Source organism: Mauremys reevesii, linkage group 6 (genome assembly GCF_016161935.1).
Source record: "Mauremys reevesii isolate NIE-2019 linkage group 6, ASM1616193v1, whole genome shotgun sequence".
NCBI lineage: Eukaryota > Metazoa > Chordata > Testudines > Geoemydidae > Mauremys > Mauremys reevesii.
This window is the reverse complement of record NC_052628.1, coordinates 83,515,624-83,539,124: the sequence shown is the minus strand read 5'-3', so window position 1 is coordinate 83,539,124 and position 23,501 is coordinate 83,515,624. Positions and strand designations below refer to the sequence as shown.

General features: G+C 37.7%; 1 protein-coding gene across 7 annotated transcripts in view; it reads left to right on the top strand.

The window, feature by feature from the left end:
- ERCC6L2 (ERCC excision repair 6 like 2) overlaps positions 1-23,501 on the top strand; it is a 142,326-nt gene that overhangs the window by 36,327 nt on the left and 82,498 nt on the right. For all 7 annotated transcript variants that reach the window (XR_005600313.1, XM_039544200.1, XM_039544203.1 and 4 more), the window contains 5 exons: positions 581-700; positions 11,705-11,776; positions 13,389-13,534; positions 21,263-21,358; positions 22,579-22,678. Coding sequence is in view for 6 of the 7 variants with exons in the window: in XM_039544200.1 (XP_039400134.1) it covers positions 581-700; positions 11,705-11,776; positions 13,389-13,534; positions 21,263-21,358; positions 22,579-22,678 (534 nt within the window). In the remaining variant the exon portion in view is untranslated. The remainder of the gene's footprint in view (positions 1-580; positions 701-11,704; positions 11,777-13,388; positions 13,535-21,262; positions 21,359-22,578; positions 22,679-23,501) is intronic.

The following is a 23,501-nucleotide window of genomic DNA, read 5'->3' as shown; positions in this document are numbered from 1 at the left end:
TGTCCTTTAGACTGTAAATTCTTTGGGACAGGATATTTGTGTTTTGACCAGCTCCAGCTTTGTTTATACTAAACAAATAATAAGGGTGGGAGGGGGAGGGAGGAGGGTTTGCGAGGCAGTCTGCTGCCATATCTTCTGTTGTGGCACTTGAGATCAGAAAATTAATGATCCTCATAATCTTGAGAGGTTGGGAACTTCTCCATTAGGGAATGAAAATTTTGCAATGCTCTCTTTAATATATGCCAAAGTCCACCACTGGTATTTTTCCAAGTGAGGCAATGCACTTTTATTTTCTTTAATATGGGAGAGAGGACTATCTTGTGTTTTGGGCAGACTCTAGTTACTAGAATTCCCATATTTAACTATGTAGCCTCTTATCCTTTATGCTAAAACCTCAATTTTTTTTATTCTTCTCAGATGTTTTTGTACTGAGCACTTTTATAAATTCCAGTGTCATCAAGAATGTGTTCTTTTAGCCTGTTTCACTCTTTCACAGATTAATGCTGGACTAAACTATCTCTAATATTGAACTCCATTTTTCTTGTTTGTGGTGATCAAATTTTTCTGCTTTTTTTTATAGGAAGAACATATCAAAAGAGTATGCAACCAGGTATTTTCTAAGTTTCCAGATTTTGTCCAGCTGAGCAAAGATGCAGCCTTTGAAACAATTTCTGATCCAAAGTACAGTGGGAAAATGAAGGTAAACATATTTGGAAAAAACTGTTACATAATTTTGGAGATTGTAATATAGATGTGTTAGAAAATCCGCATCTACCATTTACCTAACCACTTTATAACTAATCCTTGTACCTTTTCTGGATCATGAAAGTTAGAGATATAAAAGACCTAACTCACCGATACCATTCCCTGGCAATGAAGGATTATTCCCGATTAAAACATTTTCTAGTGCTTTGTCCATTCTACTTCTTTGCAATGGTGCATTCAGTACTTCTCTTGGAAGACCCTGTAGTCAGGAAGCTTCCCTCCATCCCAATAGAAGTCTAAATTTTTACTTTTCATTCCATTACTCATAAATATAGTCACTAGTTATATCTTCATAAATAATGTCACCACTTACTAGCGTTCAGTCTTTAAATATATCCATTTTTTGTCTCCTGCCTATTGCCTTCTCTTACCCTAGGTATACATATTTAGCTCTTAAGACCTTTCCTCAGCACTCAATTTTTCTAGCCTACTGATTGCCTGAGTTACTCTTTTTTTTTTTTTTTGAATCTTTCTGAAAATGTATTGCCCAGAACTGAACTGATGTCTTATCAAACTAGAGTTGCATAGAGAAGGACCACTACCACCCTCCCCTTGATGCACTTGCCTGTGCAATCCAGAAATGCATTGGCCTTTTTGCAGCTATATGTACTGCAAAGTCATATTGACTTTGTTTTAACTATCATCCTTAATTCTCTTCAGCATTACTGCTTCCCACGGTTCTCCTTTTGTTTGAGCATCATTGTTTTCAGATTTTTTTTTTCCAGATTGCTTACATTTTTCTAAGTTGAATTTCATTTTGTTTTCTATATGTTTCTAATTTCTCTGGGCTTGTTGGGGTTCCCATCTCCTTTCATTTTAATATCAACTCCGGAGTTCATTAGAATGCTGATTAATACCTCTTTCAGATGATTAAATCAGTTCTAACACTGATTCTGAGGGTACCCCTCTGGGTATATCTTCCTCACCTGATAATTTTAATTTATTACCTTTTTGTTTTTCTTCAGGTAGTGTCACTATGGATGCTCCATTTTGTGTGTGTGTGTGCCCTGTGCATTTGGAGATTTTTAGGTAGCAGTGCCTGTTCAACTTGCGCATATGCTCTGCTCAGCCTTCTGCTCTTTACTGTAGTATATACAGCTGTGTGAGCGAACTGCCCTCAGTTCCTTCTCAACCATTTTGCTGGAGATGGAGCCTCAGCAGTGTCAGAGTTGAGCTTTCCTTCACTGTAGTTTCTCTCTCCCCATAGTTTCACTTAGCTTAGTTAGGTTTCAGAGTAGCAGCCGTGTTAGTCTGTATCCGCAAAAAAAACAGGAGTACTTGTGGCACCTTAAAGACTAACAAATTTATTTTAGCATGAGCTTTCGTGAGCTAAAGCTCACTTCTTCGGATGCATCTTCTCACCCAAGCCATAGAGACATCCCCCACCCTGCCATACATCCGTCTCTGAGTAAATAGAGCTCCTAAACCATTTCCACACAACTCTCCCATAGAGTGTCTAAGAGGAAAACTCAAATACTTTCAAAAAGTCATTAGGGAGCAAAGCTCAGTTCCCCAGTCAGGGAATCTACCTCAAAGAAACCCTGGTCGTGAATTGAGGCTGCTACTTCAGTATCTCCCCTCTACCCTCACCTCCCCCCAGTTCCTGACTCAGTACCCACAAAGCTGTAGGTCCTCAGGTACCATAAGCAGCACTAACCCCAAAGAATGTAAGGGTTCTAGCTCCAGAAGTTCATTAACATTGTCAGGGGATCATGGCAACAAGGAGAAGAAGAGTACCTCTTCTAAGTCAGTACCAATAGAGTCAGCCAGGCTCTCAGTATCTACCATTGCAACATTGCAGAAGATCAGAGTGTCATCTAGTGGACACACCTTGGAGCACGTAAAGCTTGCAGTACTGTCCACTTCCTCTGCCACAGTCATGGCTGCCACCTCGGTCAGTACCACAGGAGTTAAATTTTCATGAGATGTCACAGTGAGAGATGCCTGACACCCCTTTGATAGAGACTACTACTTCTCTAGATATTTACCTAGTACTGATGGCATCACCATCTTTTTCTACTGATGCTCCACTTCTACAAAGCTGCCTTATGAGATATCCCTTTGAGCCAACGGTGACCTCTTCTCTACTTGACACATCTATGAAAACAGCTTCGTGGTAGCCATTACTTATGTTTGAAGACCTGGGGAGATAGGGACTCTGATGGCAAATCCCCCCTTCACATTATTCTTCAGGGACAAGGTCACATTGTGACCACATCCTAAATTCTTACTGAAGGTGTTGTCTGACTTCCACATTAGCCAATCTATTCCTCTTGTTGTTTTCCCCCCTAAACCACACCTGAATAATAAGGATATGGTAATACATACACTCAGGTGGGCATTAGCTGTTTACTTGGACAGGACTAAGACATTTTAGAAAATCTTCCAGGTTGTTTGTGTCTTCTGTGGACAGATCTAATGGATATCCAGTTTCCAAACAAAGATTCTCTAGATGGATTTCAGGCTGCATTACCTTTTTGTTATCAGTCTAATGGTCTCAAACCTCCTTCTAGAGTACTAAACCATTCAATGGATCTCTTTCTGCTTCAGTAGCCTTTCTTAAGAATGTTTCCATTGCTGAGATCTGTGGAGCTTCAACTTGGGGCCTCCATGCACACCTTTTCTGAACATTATACAGTAATTCATGACTCAGCTTCTGATGCTGTATTTGGCTCTACTGTACTATCTTCGATCTTGTATCCAACTCAGAAACCCCTTCCCCCCCCCCCCCACCTCCTTAGAGTGTGCAGCTCAGTCCTAAGTGAAGTGGAGCACCCATAGGAATAGTACTCAAAGTAGAGGTTATTTTGCCTGTGCAGTAACTGTAGTTCTTCAAGATGTGTGTCCCTATGGATGCTCCGGTACCCAATCACCTTCCCCTTTGCTTCAGAGTTCTCTGCTATGAAGCTCTGTGATAGAGAAGAAACTGAGGGTGGTTTGCCTGTGCAGTTCTGTATAGCCAGAGCAGAGCATGAGGTGGAGTAGAGTGCGTATGCAGCTGAATGGGCACTGTTAACTAAGATCTCCAATCAAAGGCACATGGGGTGCATGTGTACCTCAAGTGGAGCATCCATAGCGACACACATCCTGAAAAACTAGTTACTTCACAGGATGAGTAACCTCTCCTTTCAATTCACATTGGTTGTTCCTACATAGATATGCAGTAGCATAGTAGAACAGTATGTCCTGAACAACATTCATTCTAAAACTTTAGGTTTAAATGTTCCGATGAAATGGAAAGTAGCTTGAAATAGATCATTACTATATTTTGAATACTATACATAGGATTTATGTAGATTTGTTTGAGGTGCTGGGCAAAAACTAATTCACTCCTTGGCATAAATATTAAGGAGGTCGTGTCTTGTGGTGAGTGTTAATGGAAGAATAGATCCTTGCGGATTAGGTAGCATTCAGAATCCTGGGAGTCATGAGCTGTGATTCTAATAAATATTGGGCTTTTCTGTTATATGTGGAAGTAGATGTGTAGTGGGTGTAGCTGTTTTTCTCAAGTATGGCTGTGAACCAAAATAAATGTTTGCTTTTTAGAGTGTCAAAATGAGACGGTAATTTTTGCTCTTGCTGAGCTGTCTAAATCTTTTTTGCTCTTTTTAAAGCAGGTTTTTCTCCTCCTTTAATTTTTCTAGAATGTTAGGTTGGCATGGCAAGACAGACGTGCCTAGTCTCAATGCTTTTAAGATAGGATAGTACTGTATATTAGAGGGAATGAGGGAAGTAGGTCACGCTCTAGTGCTCCTGGAGGCTAGCAATATTAATGATAAAACAATGCAATGACAATAGTCTGGAATGCTAATTCTGGAAGATAATGACTAATAGCAGGGAACTGAACATGCTGCAAGTAGATGGTGTATAATATTACCCTCACAGTTCTGCACACCTGATTTGTAACTTTTCTTAATCCTGAACCTCTTTTTAGCAGAGACTCCTAGTTGTTCCATTATCTGTGGACATGGGTGAGGCCATGGAATTTATTTTCATTTATGAACAAATTCAGGATTTGAAGCCAGGTTTACAGAAGGAAGAGGCTAAAGCATAACCCCATTGTGTTTTCAAGCTCCCTAATTCCCATTTTTAATATGACGATCTGAGCATCTCAAATGATTGCTAACCTTTTCCCTGAAATAGCTTTATATTGTGGATGAATATTTTGTCACTATACATTTTGGGCAATACTTGAAAAGAGAGTAGTAATATAATAGCCAGTTAAATATAGGTGGTTAGATTATGCAGTGGATTTGAGTGTGGAATTTAATTCACACTCACTTAGGATGCAAATAAAAAAAAAAAAAATTCTGTTCTCATTCTAATGTCTGATATTTCAATCTGACCACATTGCAACATTGTCAAACCTGCCATTTATCACACCAGGTGAAATTGAGTTGTGTTGTGATAAGTATGTGTGAGTAAGCTTACATAAGCTATCTTTCTAGGTGGTCCATTCCTGTAAATCCCTTACTTTCATGAGTAACAAATCCACTTGCACACGTAGTAGAAGGGAAAGATTATTTATTGAAAATACTGTTTATGGAATGATTTTCTCATTCCTATTTTTCTCCACTAATGCATCATAACAATAGAAAACCCATTTCAGTGAGTCTTATTGCTTATTTGCTTGTGAATTGTGTCTTGGTTGGACCATAAGGCATTTTTATATTTAGAAACTTAGTTAAAAAAGTGAAGATCAAATAATAAATGAACTTTTAGCACATCCTATGTTAGTCTTCAGTTTGGAGTCCATACGGTATGAGAAATGTAGGTTTATATTAATGTAGTCTGCAATATTGTGTGTACACTTGATTTCATTAATGTGTGTAAAAATGTAAAGAAAGGAGAATTAATTTTTAAAAATATATTGGAATCGTGACATGCTCTGCCCCCTCTTTCATTTCAGCAGGAAAACTACTTTTTTTTCCCCCAAAGTACCAAGAACACTGCATAACACACAAGAATGAGATCAGGACAAGATGTCTAATTAAAGATTTATAGGTGGGAAAGGACTTGAAAGCTTTTTATTTTGGTTACTAAGAAACTTCAAGCCTTTGATGAAAATTAGATTTGCTTTCTAATCCCTTTCAAACTAAGGAGCAGGGCATTGCCATTAAAACTATGATTCTTACGGATATTAAAAGATATTAAAATGTAATAGTATTCTTTTACATTAAAGATCTTAAATTACTAATATTGTAATGAATATGAAATAAAATACATTTAATAAAATGTATAATGCTGCATGAGGAATTTGTGAAAACAAGGACCACAACACTGATTTGAAAGAGAAGCGGCTAGTTTGAAAAGCCATTAAGTTTCTTTTTGAGTAAACAAAACTGAAGATTTCAAATATTAATAGAGGATCTAATATTCATATAATTAGAATCTTAAAAGACAACACTAGTATACAGGAGTTTTGGACCTTATCACTTATTGCAGAGACGAGATAGTGATGTTGGGTTTGAGTTGGGGATGGCCAGCTGGTGTTGCCAATATCATCAAAGGAAAACAAATAACCAGAATATTTATTGTGAAAATGTAGAAGAAATTTAAGATAAGGAATCTTTCTATTCAGAAAGTAGGTAACTACAGAAATCAGACTTCCAAAACAAGCAGATATTCTTGTAAACTCACTTTAATGTGAAGAACCTCGTTAAAAGAGGAGAGTGGAATATATTTTATGACTAATAACAAGAATGATACCACTTCTCTGTCTGGCACCCGGTGAAACTTCCATTTATGTTGAAAAAATAACACTTCTCTGAGAGATGTGAGTTAAATATTCCTTCTTTAAAAGCTGACTGAAGAAATCCTAATTTTAAGATTACTTTCACAGATAGAAAGTCATGAATTCATTACTTTAAGATATAATCAGTTTGAAAAGCTCCTTTGGATCCTTAAACTTAAAGATTTTTTTTTAAATTGTTATCCATGGAAAATAATTCCTTTGCAAAGTGAGAAATCTGCCCTTCACTTTGACTGGTTCTCTAAGTCAGAAAGTTTGAGTGATTTTTGGCTGTTTTAACTTACATTTTTGGCTTCAATTTTTCTTAGTAAAATAAAGCATAATTAATGTGCCCTTTTGTTAAAGTGTATCATAAGGCAAGCTGGGGAGTTGGGTCTATGGTACAAGCACATTTTGTCAGTAGTCACTTGAAACCTAGTAGTTTTCTTCCCCTCTGCCCATTAGAGGGAAAGTATGAAAAACAGTGATCTTGTATTAGTTCAGTGTTTCTCAAACTGGGATCTCCGCTTGTGTAGGGAAAGCCCCTGGCGGGCCAGGCTAGTGTGTTTACCTGCCCCGTCCACAGGTCTGGCCGATCGCGGCTCCCACTGCAGCGGCGAACCACGGCCAGTGGGAGCCGCAATCGGCCAGACCTGTGGACGGGGCAGGTAAACACACCGGCCCAGCCTGCCAGGGGCTTTCCCTACACAAGCGGCGACCCCAGTTTGAGAAACACTGTATTAGTTTTTGCTTTGCTTGACTGTTTCATAGAATTTTTCCTTTGTTTTGTTTTACTGCTACCTTATTAGGCAGTTGTGCTAAAACATGTTTTGAAGACATCCCAGTAGATTACTGTTATGAAGTCCTCCATCATGCCTGGTTGTTTCTGATGCTAATAATCTGACATCACTGGAGAAACCTGCTTAATGACTGTTTTCATTTTAACCCACTTAAACGCATGGTTGCAATATCTAATCTTAAAGTATATCTAAGTGTCAGTGGAATGAAATACCTGATTAAATGGAAAATAACTACTTCCTTTCTTAAAGAGACCTCAGATTTTGTATCACTTCAGGAAATGCATCTCACTGTACAACAACATTTCCAAAAGTGTGTAATGCCATTCCTATCCCCATGGAAGAGGGAGATGGGACTATATATAAAAGATAAAAAATTAAGATGGGTGGGTCTTTAATAACATATGTTGGTCTTGTGCGATTGGTTTTATTTATAAAAAGTGAGGGTTCAGCTTTCAAACTTGGAAATTCTGCTGTAGAAGATGACAAAATTTAATTGACATGGATTATAGAAATACACTTTATTATCCTTGCAAGTTTAATATTTTAAATGTTGCTATTTCAGTTCTAAAAATAAAAATACTTTCAAATGCATCAATACTGTATCTGACTTCATTGCTATAGTGGGTTAAATTGGCATAACTGAAAAATAACATTTGTGTTAAGTTCATTAAGTTAAAAATGTTTGACAGTAATTTTTAAATGCCACTATGCCTTTTTTTAATGTCTGGTGTACTACTGTATATACTCATTCATAAATCAAATATTTTTGGTTAAAAAAAAAAAGTGATGCATCAAAGAGCGGGGGTAGGCTTATAAACAGGTCACACCTACATTTGATGATTTTAAACTCTATGAAATCCTTGAATTGAATATCTAATAGATTGTCATTTTGTTTACCTGGAGCATCTGCAGGCATGGAGCCCCTCAGCTCCCTGTGGCCACAGTTTGCCGTTCCCAGCCAGTGGGAGCTCCCGCAGCTCCCATTGGCTAGGAACGGTGAACTGTGACCACAGGGAGCTGAGGGGCACCATGCCTGCAGACCCTCCAGGTGAACAAAGCATCCTGACCCGCCAGCGACTTACCCTAATGGGCTGGGAGCCAAAGTTTGCCAACCCCTGAAATATAGGGTCGTCTTATGAAAGAGTCATACAGTTTTTTTCGATTTTTACCTAACCATCTTGGGGGGTCGGCTTATAAAAGAACAGACTAATGAACAAGTATATACGGTATATATTTAAAATAGTGGAGACTTCAATGGATGTTAACCTTTTTGAGAACAGATTAGCTAATCTGTTTTCTATTCTGAATAGGTTCAAGAAATTTTCTGAATGTGTGATCTTGGGTGATAGCTTTTGTCTGTGAACTGAATAATCACAATAAATTAAACCTATACTTCCTGTTCTTCTAGATCTCAAATGTACAGTATTTTCAAATAAATTGTTTTGACAAGGCTGCTTCAAATAATATTGTGAACGTTCTTCTTGATCAGATTCTCTCTGATTATGTCCCTGTATGTGTTGCATTCTCAAAAGAACTATAGATCTAGTATACTGATGGGCTTTTATTATGATAGGAAAGGTATCCAGACGATCTCTGGTTCTCATGGGAAGCCTCAAAAATGCACAGCGATGTCACCATAAATTAAGACTCAGAAGATATTTCATAAACACTTTTTTAAAATCAATAATGAAACAAAAAATATATGTGGGGAAATAAATATGACCAAATGTTATAAAACTTGCAGAAATGTAGCTATTAAAGATTTTCTTGTAGTAAATAACAAGAGGTGGAAGGTATTTGCTTGCATGTGTGGTTGTTTAATAGCTCCCCTCCCCCTTTTAATAGCATTCTGTTTTCAATTCGGACTGTTTTGTCCATAAATGTAATACAAAAGCACTTGTTTAGATGTGGTGTAATTGAACATGCAAGAAATAATGCCTGACAATATTCATTGTGAAAATCCAGTACACCTCAGTTGTGAAGTGAGAATTGTGTAATGAAAAGACAAATAACTCATCACTTTTGAAGTACAGTGCTTGTAGATTGCATGCCCTTGAGCATTATTCTACACAAAAATATCATTGACTTTTTGGAGGGGGAGTAGCAGTGATGAAACAGAATGGTTACATAGCTTGCTGAGTCACGTACTAGTTGCCCCATAATCACATGGGCCAAAACCTTCACTTGTGTGATTACTCCTTCAGTTTTCCTCAGATTTTGGGTAACAGTCTACCAATGTTCACTGTGTATATGACTTTTTTAAATAAAAATATATATTAAATACCTGGCTGTTAGAAATAAAATGTAGTTTTAGAACTTCTTTTATAATACTTCCATAAAAATCCATTGGTTGCACCTTTTTGAAAGCTTCTGTTTAGTACGTATATATCTCCTGGGAATATACATGTCTGATTAAGACATTGATTTTACTGGCTTCATAAATAATGAAGAAAATAAGTAGGAAAATGCAAGTATCTCTGTGGGAGTACCATGTAAATATAAACAAAAAAACTTGCCTAGTTTAGGGTGAGGGATGAATTATAAAAACCGGTATTTTACTTAGTCCTGCCATGAATGCAGGGAACTGGACTAAATGACTTCTTGAGGTCCCTTCCAGTCTTACGATCCTGTGATTCTATCTTTAAAACATCAAAAGCAGGATTGACAGCTGTACACTATATAATTTGTAGTGGAAATCTAAGCAGTAAATATCAATATGGTGTAAAGTGATTTCACTGCAGGACTTCTAATAATCCTGATGAGAGTTAAATCCATGCACACCATATTGAAAAACCATATTTTAATTGTAACGTTATGTTTTTGTTTGAGTATGCTCACCCAGTTTGTGTTTTTTCAAAACACCTACCTTTTAGAATAGCATTCCAGTGTGGGAACGTATACTTTGTTTCTCTTCAGCACAAAACCATTTACTTTTATTGGTTTGTCAAAGTCACTGCTATTGTATTTCAGAATACCTAAAATCCAAGCAGACATGACATTAATTCACTTTGTTTAAACAAACTGAGTGAGTGTATTTGTTTGCACTGTCTCCTATGGAGAATTATGTGATCATATTTATTACTCTGATCATATTATTACAGGAGACAAACTCCTTTTACAACTTAAACATGCTGCTAATTTTTCTTAATGCAATTACATGAAATGCAAATGTAGAACTTCTAACACAGTATATTTTGTTTTCCCAGTAAAATAAAGTCAATTTTGTCCATTGTATAACTTACAAATTATAGCTACGCATGGAAAACATGCAACCTTATCTGATTTGTGCCTCTTATTTACCCAGTAATTGAATGACACAACAATACAGAAAATGTTATGACTGTGATATTAGTATTTTGTGTTCAAGATTTTATCCAGAACTGTAAAATTAATACAGGCATTCCTCTATTATTTGAGTGGTTACACTTTTAGTGAAATTTGTGTAGATGTAACAGTTTAAGTAGTTATCACCGAATAAATAAAATAATTTTAAATATTTATTGCCCAGTGGGAGAAGGCTCCAGACATGGTGCAGAAAATTCCTTTTCCCCTTTGTGTATTGCTTCTGCATGGTACTCTTGAACTGCCATTGCCAGATGTGGACATGCTTCTTTTGAAAATAACTGTATCACTATTATACGCAAGGCTCTGGATTATTTGCTTCCCTACCAGAAGAACATTGTGTGTGGGCGGATTATTGGCATTTCAAGGTCTGTGCAGAGTCTGGGAAGCTGAGGCCTACAGTAAACAAAGCAATAGAAAAGAGGGGGAGCAGGGAGGGGCATACATCTGACTGATTATTTTAAGAAGACAAGTTCCAAGAAATTTTGAACTCCGAGGTAGTGCAGCAAACTAAATAAGGTTAGCTCTGTTCAGAGTGGATGTGTGGATTCATTAATTAAAAACAAAAACCCCAAACCCAGGGCAGTACAGTAGATAGGTAGTGTTTGTTACAGCTTTGTAGACTAACTTCCCTTAAAGGACAACTTGAAAGATACAAATAGCTCCTTTAGAACTTAACTTTTGTTAGTGTGATACTTTAAAACTGCCCGTTCAGAATGCGTTCAGAGAAGGAGTTTATTAAAATGTGTGTGTTTATTTAGAATCTCCTTTATTATTGTAGTGACATTTATGATACTAGGAAACTATTAGGCTTGCAAAGCCTCCCGTTTTCCTTAGAAAATTATATGAAAAACTGCAGCTTACTCTTTTTAAAGTTAGCAAATGTAAGTGTGTGTGTGTGTATATATATGTGTGTATATATATGTGTGTATATATATGTGTGTATATATATGTGTGTATATATATGTATATATGTATATATATATGTATATATATATGTATATATATAAAATATGCTGTACTTGGGATGAAGTCAGTTAATTACTGCTCTGTGGTTCATTTCCAGGTCCTTCAACAGCTTTTAAATCACTTCAGAAAAAACAAAGATAAAGTTCTTCTCTTCTCCTTTTCCACCAAGGTGAGCTCTATATGACTTACATCATGACTGACCTCAGCAATAAGTCCTGAGGCATAAAGCACAGGGGACAGCAGCAGCTGTCAACCACATTTTCTTTCTCAAATGCACTATGGGAAATAGTGTTGATATGGACAATGTGCAGTACTAAAGAAAACATCTTGAAAACTTATGTTATCTCAAGGACAGTGGCAAGGACAAATGTAATAATCGCCTTTCTTCTTTGGACTTGTCTTCACTGGAGTGTTAGCTGGAGTTGTCTCCAGTCATTAATAGGGCCCTACCAAATTCATGGTCCATTTTGGTCAATTTCACGGTCAGAGGATTTTTAAAATAGTAAATGTCATGATTTCAGCTATTTAAATCTGAAATTTCACACTGTTGTAATTGTAGGGGTCCTGACCCAAAAAGGTGGGTGTGTGTGTGGTGGGGAGGGGGTTGCACAGTTAGTATAGTGGGGGTTGCAGTACTGCTACCCTTACTTATGTGCTGTTGCTTGTGGCGGCACTGCCTTCAGAGCTAGGCAGCTGGAGAGCGGCAGCTGCTAGATGGGAGCCCAACTCTGTAGGCAAAGCTGGGCCCAGAGTCAGCAGCTCCCACTCTCTGGCAGCCCAGCTCTGAAGGCAGCAGCGCAGAAGTAAGGGTGGCATGGTATGGTTTTGCCACCCTTACTTCTGTGCTGCGGCTGGCAGGGCGCTGCCTTCAGAGCTGGGCATCCGGTCACCAGCTGCTGTTCTCCGGCCACCCAGCTTTGAAGGCAGCGCAGAAGTAAGGGCGGCAATACCACGGCCCCCCTAAAATAACCTTATGATCCCCCTGCAACTCCCTTTTGGGTCAGGACCCCCAATTTGAGAAATGCTGGTCTCCCCAGTGAAATCTGTATAGTGTAGGGTAAAAGCACACAAAAGACAAGATTTAATGGTCCATGATGCATTTTTATGGCTGTGAATTTGGTAGGGCCCTACTCATTAGCCTAGCTCGAGTGCAAAACGTGAGCTACACAGAATATTTGTATTAGCAGTACAGAGTAGTGGAGTCTCCACTGCGCTGGCATCACGCATCAGCACCACTGAAGCATCAACCCACAGCCTCCAATGGAACAGCTAGCTTGAAAGTAACACAACTTAAATTGAGCTAAACACTTTGTGGGGGCGGGGCGGGAAGGGGAAGGGAAGGGGATGTGTTAGCAACAACAGTCAAGTTATACATCAAGCTAACAATTCAGTGAAGCCAAAGCCCTAAATGAGGTATTCTTGTTAGTGACTAATGTGCTTTCTGAAGTGATGCAAACTATAACTCAGGATTATCTAACTAAATACTTGGCATGCCAGCATAGAAGATTACTGTCAATGACAGTTCAAGATCTCTGCTTTAATTTTATATCTTTTGTTGCTTTCAATAAAAGAAATTGTAAAAGATTTAAGTAGAAAACCAATTGTGTCGTAGAGAATAAGCAGATAAGAATGTTAAATACCAATAGAGAGAAACATTTATGCTCTCAAATGGTCTGTGGGCTATTAGAAATGATATTCAGGATACCTAATCTTTGTGGTTATTATGGTGCTTATTTTAAAAGATACTAATAATGCTTTATCTCCCCATCTCTTTTTATCAGTTGCTAGATGTGCTGGAACAATACTGTATGGCATCTGGGCTAGATTACCGAAGACTTGATGGAAATACAAAGTCAGAGGACCGGGTCAGGATAGTGAGAGAGTTCAATAGCATGCAAGATGTTAACATTTGCCTTGTTTCTACAATGTAAGAGAATTTAATTTGTAGTGTGTGTCTGCCTTCAGCTACGTATTTAGAGGCTTGTAGTAAAGTTACTGTGCGTTCACTTGATTGATCTTGCATGGTGTTTCCTCCTTGAGGAGGAGCAATAGCATTACTGTCAGCTGTTACAAGACTGTGGTGTCAGCTACATCCATTATGGGTTAAAATTACTACACTAGAAATGGGTCATAACACTTAATTTTTGTTCTTCACATTCCTTCATTTCTGTCGTTTCTGAGATCGTTGAGATTTGAAACTGGTGAGTGATAGTTTTAAATCCCAGGCTAGCCAAAGACAGTGGGGAATCACCAATTGTTCCTAATAGTCTAGTGCACCACTGCAGTCTTTATTTCTGTTCTGCTGTGCCCATTAAGAAACAAACTTTCAAAAACTAGGTTCTTAAGTTGTGTGTGCAAAACCAGCAATAGCATGTGAGTTATTTTATGTGTGCATAGTGGACCCATATAGAAAGCCATATTTTTATCAGTTAAACTTTACGCCTGTGAATGATTTTTATATGTGCAGTTTGAGCTCAGTTTCCGAACATTTGTCCCTTAAAGCACTTATTTCTAACAAGCTATAAAATCTTACACATTCTATATGCTTGAAAGGAATCTTTTCATCAGTTTATGATGAATAGTGAATTCTACTGGAATAGGCTAATTAGATGTACATGTTCAGCCAAAAATTATGAAAATAGTATATCAACCCATTCCTGGCTTTCTGCTTAGTTACATAATCCTTTAACTTTTAGCTCAGATGATTACTATTCCCAGGCAGTGATGCAAAAGGAGCAGATACTGCCTGTTTATCCCTGGCTGTGGGGAGACTCCAGTGGGTATAGAGCCAGTATAATGGTCTCCTTTGCTGTTCCTTCCACAGTCCCAGCACAGGGTGCATGTTGGGAGCAGAGAGGTGGAGAGGCCAGAGCATAAGTTCTGGCTGTGCTCGGCCATCATAGCTCCCTTAAGACCACTGTCAGCTGGCACACATTAGAACAGCCCACATGCATGAGTCTGGCATATAAGCAGAGAATCAAGGCTCTAGAGATGTACTCTTGCTTTCCTGAGCATAACCTCAGTAATCAGAATATCTGGCCGGGGACTTCTTGAATAAGAAATAAGCAGTTTTTGGCCCTTCTAGGTGAACAGAAAATTAAAATGAAAACATACTATTACAGGAGCTACCTCTTCTGGGAGTTACTGTATCTGTACTGTTCTAAAAGGCTTTCTACTTATAGTGAATGTTCTGTCACCTTATTTGTTTTAAACACTTTAGGATTAGTTTCATCCCCATAATCTCATACATTTGGTGTTATGAAATAGAGAACTCAATTAAATGGAAATGGAATCCTGCTTCATTAGTGGTTTCTTCTCCCTTACCCTTTTGAGTAGTAAGGGTTGTAAGGGAGGCCATGCTCGCCAGTGTTGCTTCATGACAGCCACCTTAACTTATGATGATCTTGTCTATACAGAACTGTATATAATGTTTCACATTTCAGTGAGTAAATTAGTGAAAAACATGCCTAGGATAATATGCAGCATAGTGTATGTTCCAAGAGAAACAAAATGGTACTCTCTGTAATTCTTAGTGTAGTTCAACACACACACTATACAACAAAAATGAATGTGTTTCTGCTTTCCTGAGATAAAGTAATCAAAGAGACTACAAGAGTCTTTTGTAACTCTCTGGAAATCTGAAGGTGCTATATCCTAGTAGCACTCCCCAGGGGTTTCTGGTCTCCTCTAAATCAGAGTTCAGGCACATCAAACCAAGATCTTTTGTGCAGTCATCTGGTTGATGGAACTTTTCAGTATCTTATTTATTTCTAAACACATAATAAGTTGACAGAATTGGGTCATACTTTTCTGTCTATAGTTTCTCGCAAAGTTTTTGGCTGACTGCTCTATGCAGTCAGCTTGTATGTGTTCTGAAAGTCTCATCTTTCAAAGTGCCAAATGTTAATTTCTGACAAATCTACTTACGCTTTATTTTGGCTGCAAAAATGCATCTAAAAAAGGGTGACTTCTCAATACAGTGCATTTGTTTTTTGTCATTTTATTCCAGTGGCACAATCACTATACAACTTCAAAAAGAAGCACCAGCCTATACAATTACTGAATTATGAAGCAATAATAATGACTTCATTGTTAAAACAGTGACCTTTCCAAATTTGTATTCTACCTTACGTTCTGGGGAAATAAATCCATTCTGCCTGAAACTTCTCCTGCATAGCCTTTAGCCAAAAAGTACCGGTATCTTTAGAAACATAAACTTTAATGGAATAATATGGTTTTGAGAAAAGGAGCTTTCAAAAACAGCTTTTCAATAAATATCACTTTATTTGTAAAGGCATATTTCCAGAACACCTTGATCTTAAATCCTCAAATTTGTTTTAGATACTAGTATTGACCATAAGCTTGTGGATAGTCTAACTGTCAAAAATGTACTGGACAAGTTATAAGTAATATGGATGATTCCTACCAATCTTATAAATTTCTGGAGACAATAAATAGATTGTTAAAGATTACAAGGTCAGACACTTGTATGTTCTATGGAAGAAATAGGTTTATGGCACATATGCCCATGTCCTATCTGTTGTCACTTTTAAAGCTCCATGACAGAAATATCTCTTTCATTAAGCCTGTGCTGGCAGAAGAATCTGTCTTGGAAGAAGAATAAATATGGTCCATAATGCTTAGAGTTATTGCTGGTTCTGGCAGCAAACAAGTTCAAGTTGTAAATCTCATGAGAAGTAGGGCTATGATTTGCAGGAGTTACAAATTCAACTGGTAGAGCTGTCAGAGCTTGTAATGTCTGTGACACAACTTAATTTAAGGAGAGGGAACTACAGCACTTGGACATTGGGCAGCCTTGTTCCAGTGTTCCAATATATCATGCTGGAAGAAATAAAAACTGCTAATATCCCCTCCTTCAGAGCCAAATATTAAATCCAATGCTCTACCCTGTCTTTCCCACGCTAATCTCCATATGCTCAGAAATCCATTCATTTAAAAAAATATCCTAATTCTGCTTCTCGATGACAGCTAAGGAAGAGAGAAAACAATGTCATTTTTTTAAGTAATGGGAGACCCGCAGATACTATAGTAATGAGGGCCATGTAAAATACCTAGATACATAAACATACCAAAAATAGTTAATATATATCCCAGTATTCTGTATGTTCTTACAGACATGCCCCATTACTTTAAACTTCTGCAAGGCCTCATGTAATTTAGAATCTTTGCAGCCAGGCTGGTTGAACTAAAATGTCCTGAGTCATTCTTTTCAGGACTCTCAGATTCACACATGAGTGGCTAGTGGATCATATAACAGTCATGATCTTCAGGTTTTTTATCTTTGAGTCCTTCATACGTGAGGCTTATTCCATCAATTTCCCTGCAGAGCTTGAAAATTCCAAGGGGATAGACGTGAAGGATTTGTATATCAGTGGTCTTGGCAGTGCTGCTTGCAAGTGCCATGAAATCTGAAAGGAATGTCTCAAGAAGGTTGTAACTTCTTTTTGCATCCCTACAAAGCCTAAAAGTTTCAATAGATCAACTGGAAATGCACAACATGCAAATATATGCATTCCAGTGCAGACTTTGGGCTTCTCTGTAGATTTTTTTTGGTATTTCTAATATTTTTTTCAGCTTAAGATTTCTTTTAAAATGCAATTTTCTGATCCTTTTGGTAATGAAAATAACCTTTTCTAATGTGAACCAGTGCAGTGATGTCTTCCTGAGTCTGCATACAGACCTGAAACAATAGCTAGTAGAGCCATGAGCTACTCTTTATTGAAGTGGAATATTAATCCAGATATGAAGCCAGAAAATTAGGCAATGATGGGAGATGAGATAAATTGCAACGTGATATGCACTAGAAAGAATTTTAACTAAACTCACCTATTAGTGGCTACAATATTTTCTTGAGTTTATATACACTTAATTTAGAAAAGTGTGCATCAGCAGTTCAAAAGCAAAAAAAGATGTTAAGTTGTATAAAGGAAGGGACAGAGAAGAATACTGAAACTATTATAATGTTATAATATACATTGTTGATTTGTCCTTACCTTCAGTAGTATATACAATTCTGGTTGTGTACAATTCTGGTCACTCATCTCAAAAAGGAAGTGGCAAGAGGGGAAGAAAAAAATCCAGAGAGGGGCAATGAGATGGCTAATCATGTAAAGATGTAAATAGTTCTGATATTTAAATCTCTCCTATTAAACGTTTGATATTAGACAAATAAGAGTGCACAAGATAGAAGTGTGTAAAATTATTCGGTTGATCAGGTGCTCTTACAGTATTTGCTTTTTCTTGTCATACAAGAAAAAAGGAGCATCTAATTAAGATGACAAATTTTAAAATTACAAAAGAATTTTTTATGTACTCCGTAATCTTGTTTGTGGAACTCTGAGCCACAAAGTGATTTTGAGACACAAAGGGTAGGATCAGACAGTTCTGTGAATAGAACTAATTACTAACTGCTTCCATAGAAACTTCCCTCTGGCATGTTGTTTTGTAACTTCTGAAGACTGTGGTACTGAGCACAGAGACAGGACACAAAAGTAAATAGACCATTAGTCTGATCCAATATGCAGTCCTACAATACCATGAACTCTGGAAAAATAATGGTTTATTATAAGGCAGTGTTGCAAGATCCTTAAAAGAAATGAATGTAGCAGGCTGAGCCATCTGAGTTCTCTTCTAATTCAGTGTGATTTAAACTTTACTTGCTTAAATGACACTTAGAATATTAACCATTTTAATTAATTATTTATAACGCACCAACTCATTTCTAGGTACATTCTGTTTATGAAGAAGTCATAGAGGTCTTGTCTTCTTAAACATTGTAGTATACCTAATAATTTTATAAACCTTCTGCCCCTTTTAATTTTTTTTAAAACATCCTGTTTGGTCTTGTCTCTCCTCATACTCAGTCTGTTATGTCCATTAATGAAATCTGAAGTATACTTCATATTTCAGCTTTCAAATATTTGGATTTTTTATTAGAAACCAATTGGAAAAACATGTTGACTTATATTTTGGTCTGACTACAGGGTTTGGTAAGAGAAGCTGAATTCCATCCTCTCTAATAAGAAATATTCCAAAATACAGTGGAGGATTGTATTAAAAAAATTTTATTTAGTATCTCAGACTTTGAGAGAGCTCATCTTCCGGAAACCTCCATTAATATTGGCAAGTTCCCACATCCTCTCCTTTTCTGAATTTAATTAAGCCAGCACTACACCACATTTGGAGGGAAAAGACCACAACTTTATTTATATTAACAAGGATTCCACTAAGACCATAAGGTGGTGGCTCCAACTAATTTCTTTTTTTTTTTAAATAAGGAAATTAATTAATGGAGGTAACTCAACCCTTTCCGATCACCTTAAACTAGCTTAATAGAATCCAAAATAAACTATTTTATATATACACTTAAAAAAATTGGATAAACTTTTTCCATATTTTGGTAGTGTCTCATTGAGAACATGTAGTGGCTTGCCTCCACTTTCTTCTAAAATCTTTGGAGAAACCATCATTGTCCATAAGATACCACTATAAACCTTATGGAAGGGATAGATCTCGTCAAGAAAAAGACATTTGTGAATTAAGAATGGTATCCACTCAAATTGTGATGACCAGTCTGCCACTCTTGCTTGTCATATCAGCCAAAGATGTATGCCAGATACTTGATTAACTGGTGCTGCTTCTAATTATTTAAACTCTATATCTACCTTCTACATCCCCAGCAAGGGATACTGTTAGAGAGAGATTCTTGAAACCCCTTAGCATTTCCGCTGGATCCAGTCTAATTGACTACCAGCCATCTGATCACATCATACACAGGATGTGCTGAAGTGCTTTCTGGATCTGAAAAAAAACAAAAAAATAAAACCCAAATCAAACACATGGCATGTTTGAAATCAAAGGCCACCTAAAACAGTCTCTCAGATATGAGCACATTGGATACAAGCATTTTGCTTCCAGGCGCTTTCCAGAAATTTTCCTATCTTTTTGGGAGGGATTAGAAGGAATGTGACTAAGCCGATACTAAAGAGATTTCCAAGAGCCAGTCCTGCAACTTGACTACTCCTCTCTTTGGCCCCACTCCAGTAAACCACTTAAGCATATGTCCAACTTTAAGCAAGTGAGTAATCCTTTAGCTTCAATAGGGAAATTGTTCAACTGCTTAAAATTAAGCACATGCTTAATGGGTTTGCTATATTGGGGCCTTTATAGTCTGAACAACATTTTGAGTTAAGATGTTCTTGGAAGATGCAACCAACACATTGAGTCTAACTGTTCCCCAAAAGTCCAATATATACATGTTTAATAGGACTTTCTTATAATGACCCTCACAAATATTGTCCCTATCCACTAGGCCTGGTCTGCACTGGGGCGGGGAGGGGATCGATCTAAGGGCTGGTCCACACTAAGAAGCGGGGTCGAACTAGGGTACGCAAATTCAGCTATGTGAATAGCGTAGCTGAATTCAAAGTACCCTAGTTCGAACTACTCACCCGTCCAGACGCCGCGGAATCGAAGTCCGCGGCTGCAAGGTCGACTCCGCCACCGCCGTTTGCAGTGGTGGAGTACCGGAGTCGACCGCGGCGCTTCTGGAGTTCGAACTATTGCGTCCAGATTAGACGCGATAGTTCGAACTCCGAGAAGTCGAACTCACCGCGTCGACCTGGCTGGTAAGTGTAGACTAGCCCTAAGTTACGCAACTTCAGCTACATGAATAACGTAGCTGAAGTCGACGTACTTAGATCTGCTTACTGTGGTGTCTTCACTACAGTGAGTCTACTGCTGACGCTCCTCCGTCGACTCTGCCTGCGCCTCTCACTGAGCTGGAGTACTGGAGTCGACGGGAGAGCGCTCGGGGATCGATTTATCACGATAAATCAATCCCCACTGGATCGATCGCTGTCCACTGATGACATACCCTAATAGGACTGCATCAGAAATGAGTGTTTTCTTTTATCATTCACTTTTCTGTGCTTTTACTTAGCCCTCTCAATAGTTTGATTCAAAAACAGGCACCACTGCACTCTAGTACTTGTTTACCCTGCCAGGACTGCTGTACCAAGAATAGCTGGGAGAGGCATTACAAACTATACCATGTTTTGGTGTAAGTAATGTAGCAAGTATCCTGCCAAAATCCATCTCCCTGTGATTCAAGAAACAAAACTGGTGCAAACTCTGTAGTAAGTCTCTCTTTACATAAAGTCTCTTCTAGCTGTCTCAAATGGCTAGAATCATAGCTGATATAAATTGGCATAGATCTGTTGAAGTCAATGGAGCTATGTAGATTTACATCAGCTGAGGATTTGGCTTATATTGTTCACTTTGAGTGTTAAGGGAATGCAGCAGGTAGTTGGGCAGCACTTCTGTTATATCAAGGTGAAAGCAGCTGTTTGTATTTGGGCAGGTTATATAGTCTGCCCGCAATTTGAGGTATTGTTGTGATTTGCTACAATAATCATGATTGTTAGGATAGTAATGGCGCCAGCCCATTACTACCAATGTTGGTATAATGCTGTTTAATTATGTTTGGAATAGGGAAAAAATGTGAGCCTACTACTAGTAAGCCTAATTGTGGTTAAATAGATCCAGAGCTAGAAATCATTTAATTTGAGTTTAAAAAATGGTACTACCTAACTCCTTTTCTTGCAGTCTAAGAACTAACTAACTTTTTTTAAAGGGCTGGTGGATTGGGTCTCAATTTTGTTGGAGCCAATGTCGTTATATTGTTTGATCCAACATGGAATCCAGCAAATGATCTTCAAGCCATTGACAGGTATAGTCTCAATATTAAAACTTAGATAGACATAGTGCTCTTTTTGTGTTCATTTTGGAAATTGATTTTCTCATGCAAATTTTCCTAGAGAATAGGATATTCTTAAACACAATCTGATTTTGGCTGTATCAGATTTAGAAATGCCTGTTAATAATTTTTTTAGCGTTAACGTACTCTGCATACTGTTTAAAAAGTGAGTGAGAATTTCCCCAGCTCCTTTACCTCTGAATTTTAACTTTTTTTTAATTTCCTACTTTTCAAATTGTGACATCGTTGGAAGAGAGAGGAATAGGACAATGCTGTCATTATGATAGTGTTTCATTTTAAAAAATAAGTGGACATACAGCCTGATGGCATTTTTCCTGAGCCTGGAACCATCATTGCTAGCCTGTTTAAAAGTAGAGAGTATTAAAAAACAAAAAAAACCCCACAGTTACTGATCCAGCTCAAGATTGATGTTGAGAAACATAGAATCCCTTAAGAAAAATAGTTGTGTTCTTATTTTCAAGCCTATGTAATGTAGAGATGTCCCTTTTCAGCATTCAGTTTGTCTGATAGCTTGCTCTGGTGACACATGCAAGATTCTTATTTTATAAGTGTTTTATCCAAGACATTCTAAATCATAGATTAGCATTTCACATGCAGCTGATGAAAATACTTTTAGATAACTAAGGAAACACTCCAAGGAGCCTTTAAAGTGTACAAAGCAACTGAGTTTTGATGAGTAAAAATACATTCTTTGGTCCATCCTATTTTATATTTTAGCTTTTAAGATCCTCCGTTATTTTGTCATTTCTAACAATGTAGAGAGGATTTTTTTCTATTTTCAGATACCTCCAGGAAGACTTCTCTTTCTTCCCTTCCCACTGCAGAAGTGGAAAAATGTTATGATGTTGCAGAAATGTGTGTCCTTGCAAGACCTTCATGGTATCACCTCTGTGAAATTCACATTTCTCTGATGTCTTGACATTCAGTAAATCTCTTCTGTGGTTTCTGAAAATAATCTGTTGGTAGTTTGAGTTATGGAGAAGAGAAGTGAGGGCCCTAAAGAGAGAAAATGTGAGCTTGGTAAAAACACTTAATTTCTAAACTTGTCTTTTAGGGAAGTTCTATTTAAGTTTATAGTATTTCCCTTTTATTGGAATTAGGATTTTACTTATCTCCAAAGGAACTCATGTTAGCTAATAACCTAGTATTCTTCAAAATCACTGTCTTTGCAGAGCCTATAGGATTGGCCAGTGCAGAGATGTGAAAGTGTTTAGATTGATATCCTTGGGGACAGTGGAGGAGATGATGTACTTACGGCAGGTTTACAAACAGGTAAAGTTCACAGTGTCATGGTACATGTAAAACAATAACTATTTTCAGCCAGCTGGCTGACTGAGTGAAAGCTGACCTACAGGAAAGTTGATTCTGTGTTGGATTTATGACTTGCAATGTTAATTTATGCACTCGGCAAGGAAGAACTACCCAATTTCTTTCAGTGGGTGCTAACTCAGGCCAGTGATGGTACTTTAGATGCCAATGTTGTTCCTTATTTCAGCACTCAAAGCATGTGAGAAAGGAGATTAAGTACCTTTTATGGAGATCTGAGACATCCAATATTAAATGTCATTCCTTAAAATAAAAATGTAAGAGCAAGTTTTAAATTTCAGTTAAATATTGGTGGGCCTGTATGAGAAATTAAACTGAAATTTAAATACATGATGGGATTGAAGGTGGGCACAATTGATTTTCATTTTCCGGAAGGGTGGTGCTTACTTTTCAAAAGTTTGGGAAATGCTGGGCTAAATGAACTTAAGAAGTGTCCATTACTCTGAACACTACCTTATTTGCGAGAGCCAGTCTCTCCTGTGAACTCCATGATCATCCAGTGCCTCATTTTGAGGGCGGGAGGAGTAAGGAGTAGGAGTAGAGCTGAAGTGGGGCAATCCCCATTGCCAGTATAGTAACTTGGACAGTAATGGCTGCTTGATGACCTCCTACTTCTGAGGAAGCCCACTGACTTCCTCTTCCCTCCTATGGATTGTGATGACTGGCAGGGTCATGAGAATTCGTAAGAAAGGCTTTCCCTTCTCCTAGTTCAACTTGTCCTAGTTTTGTTGCGGGACAGTTTATTGAAATCATCTGGGCAAGAGTAAGG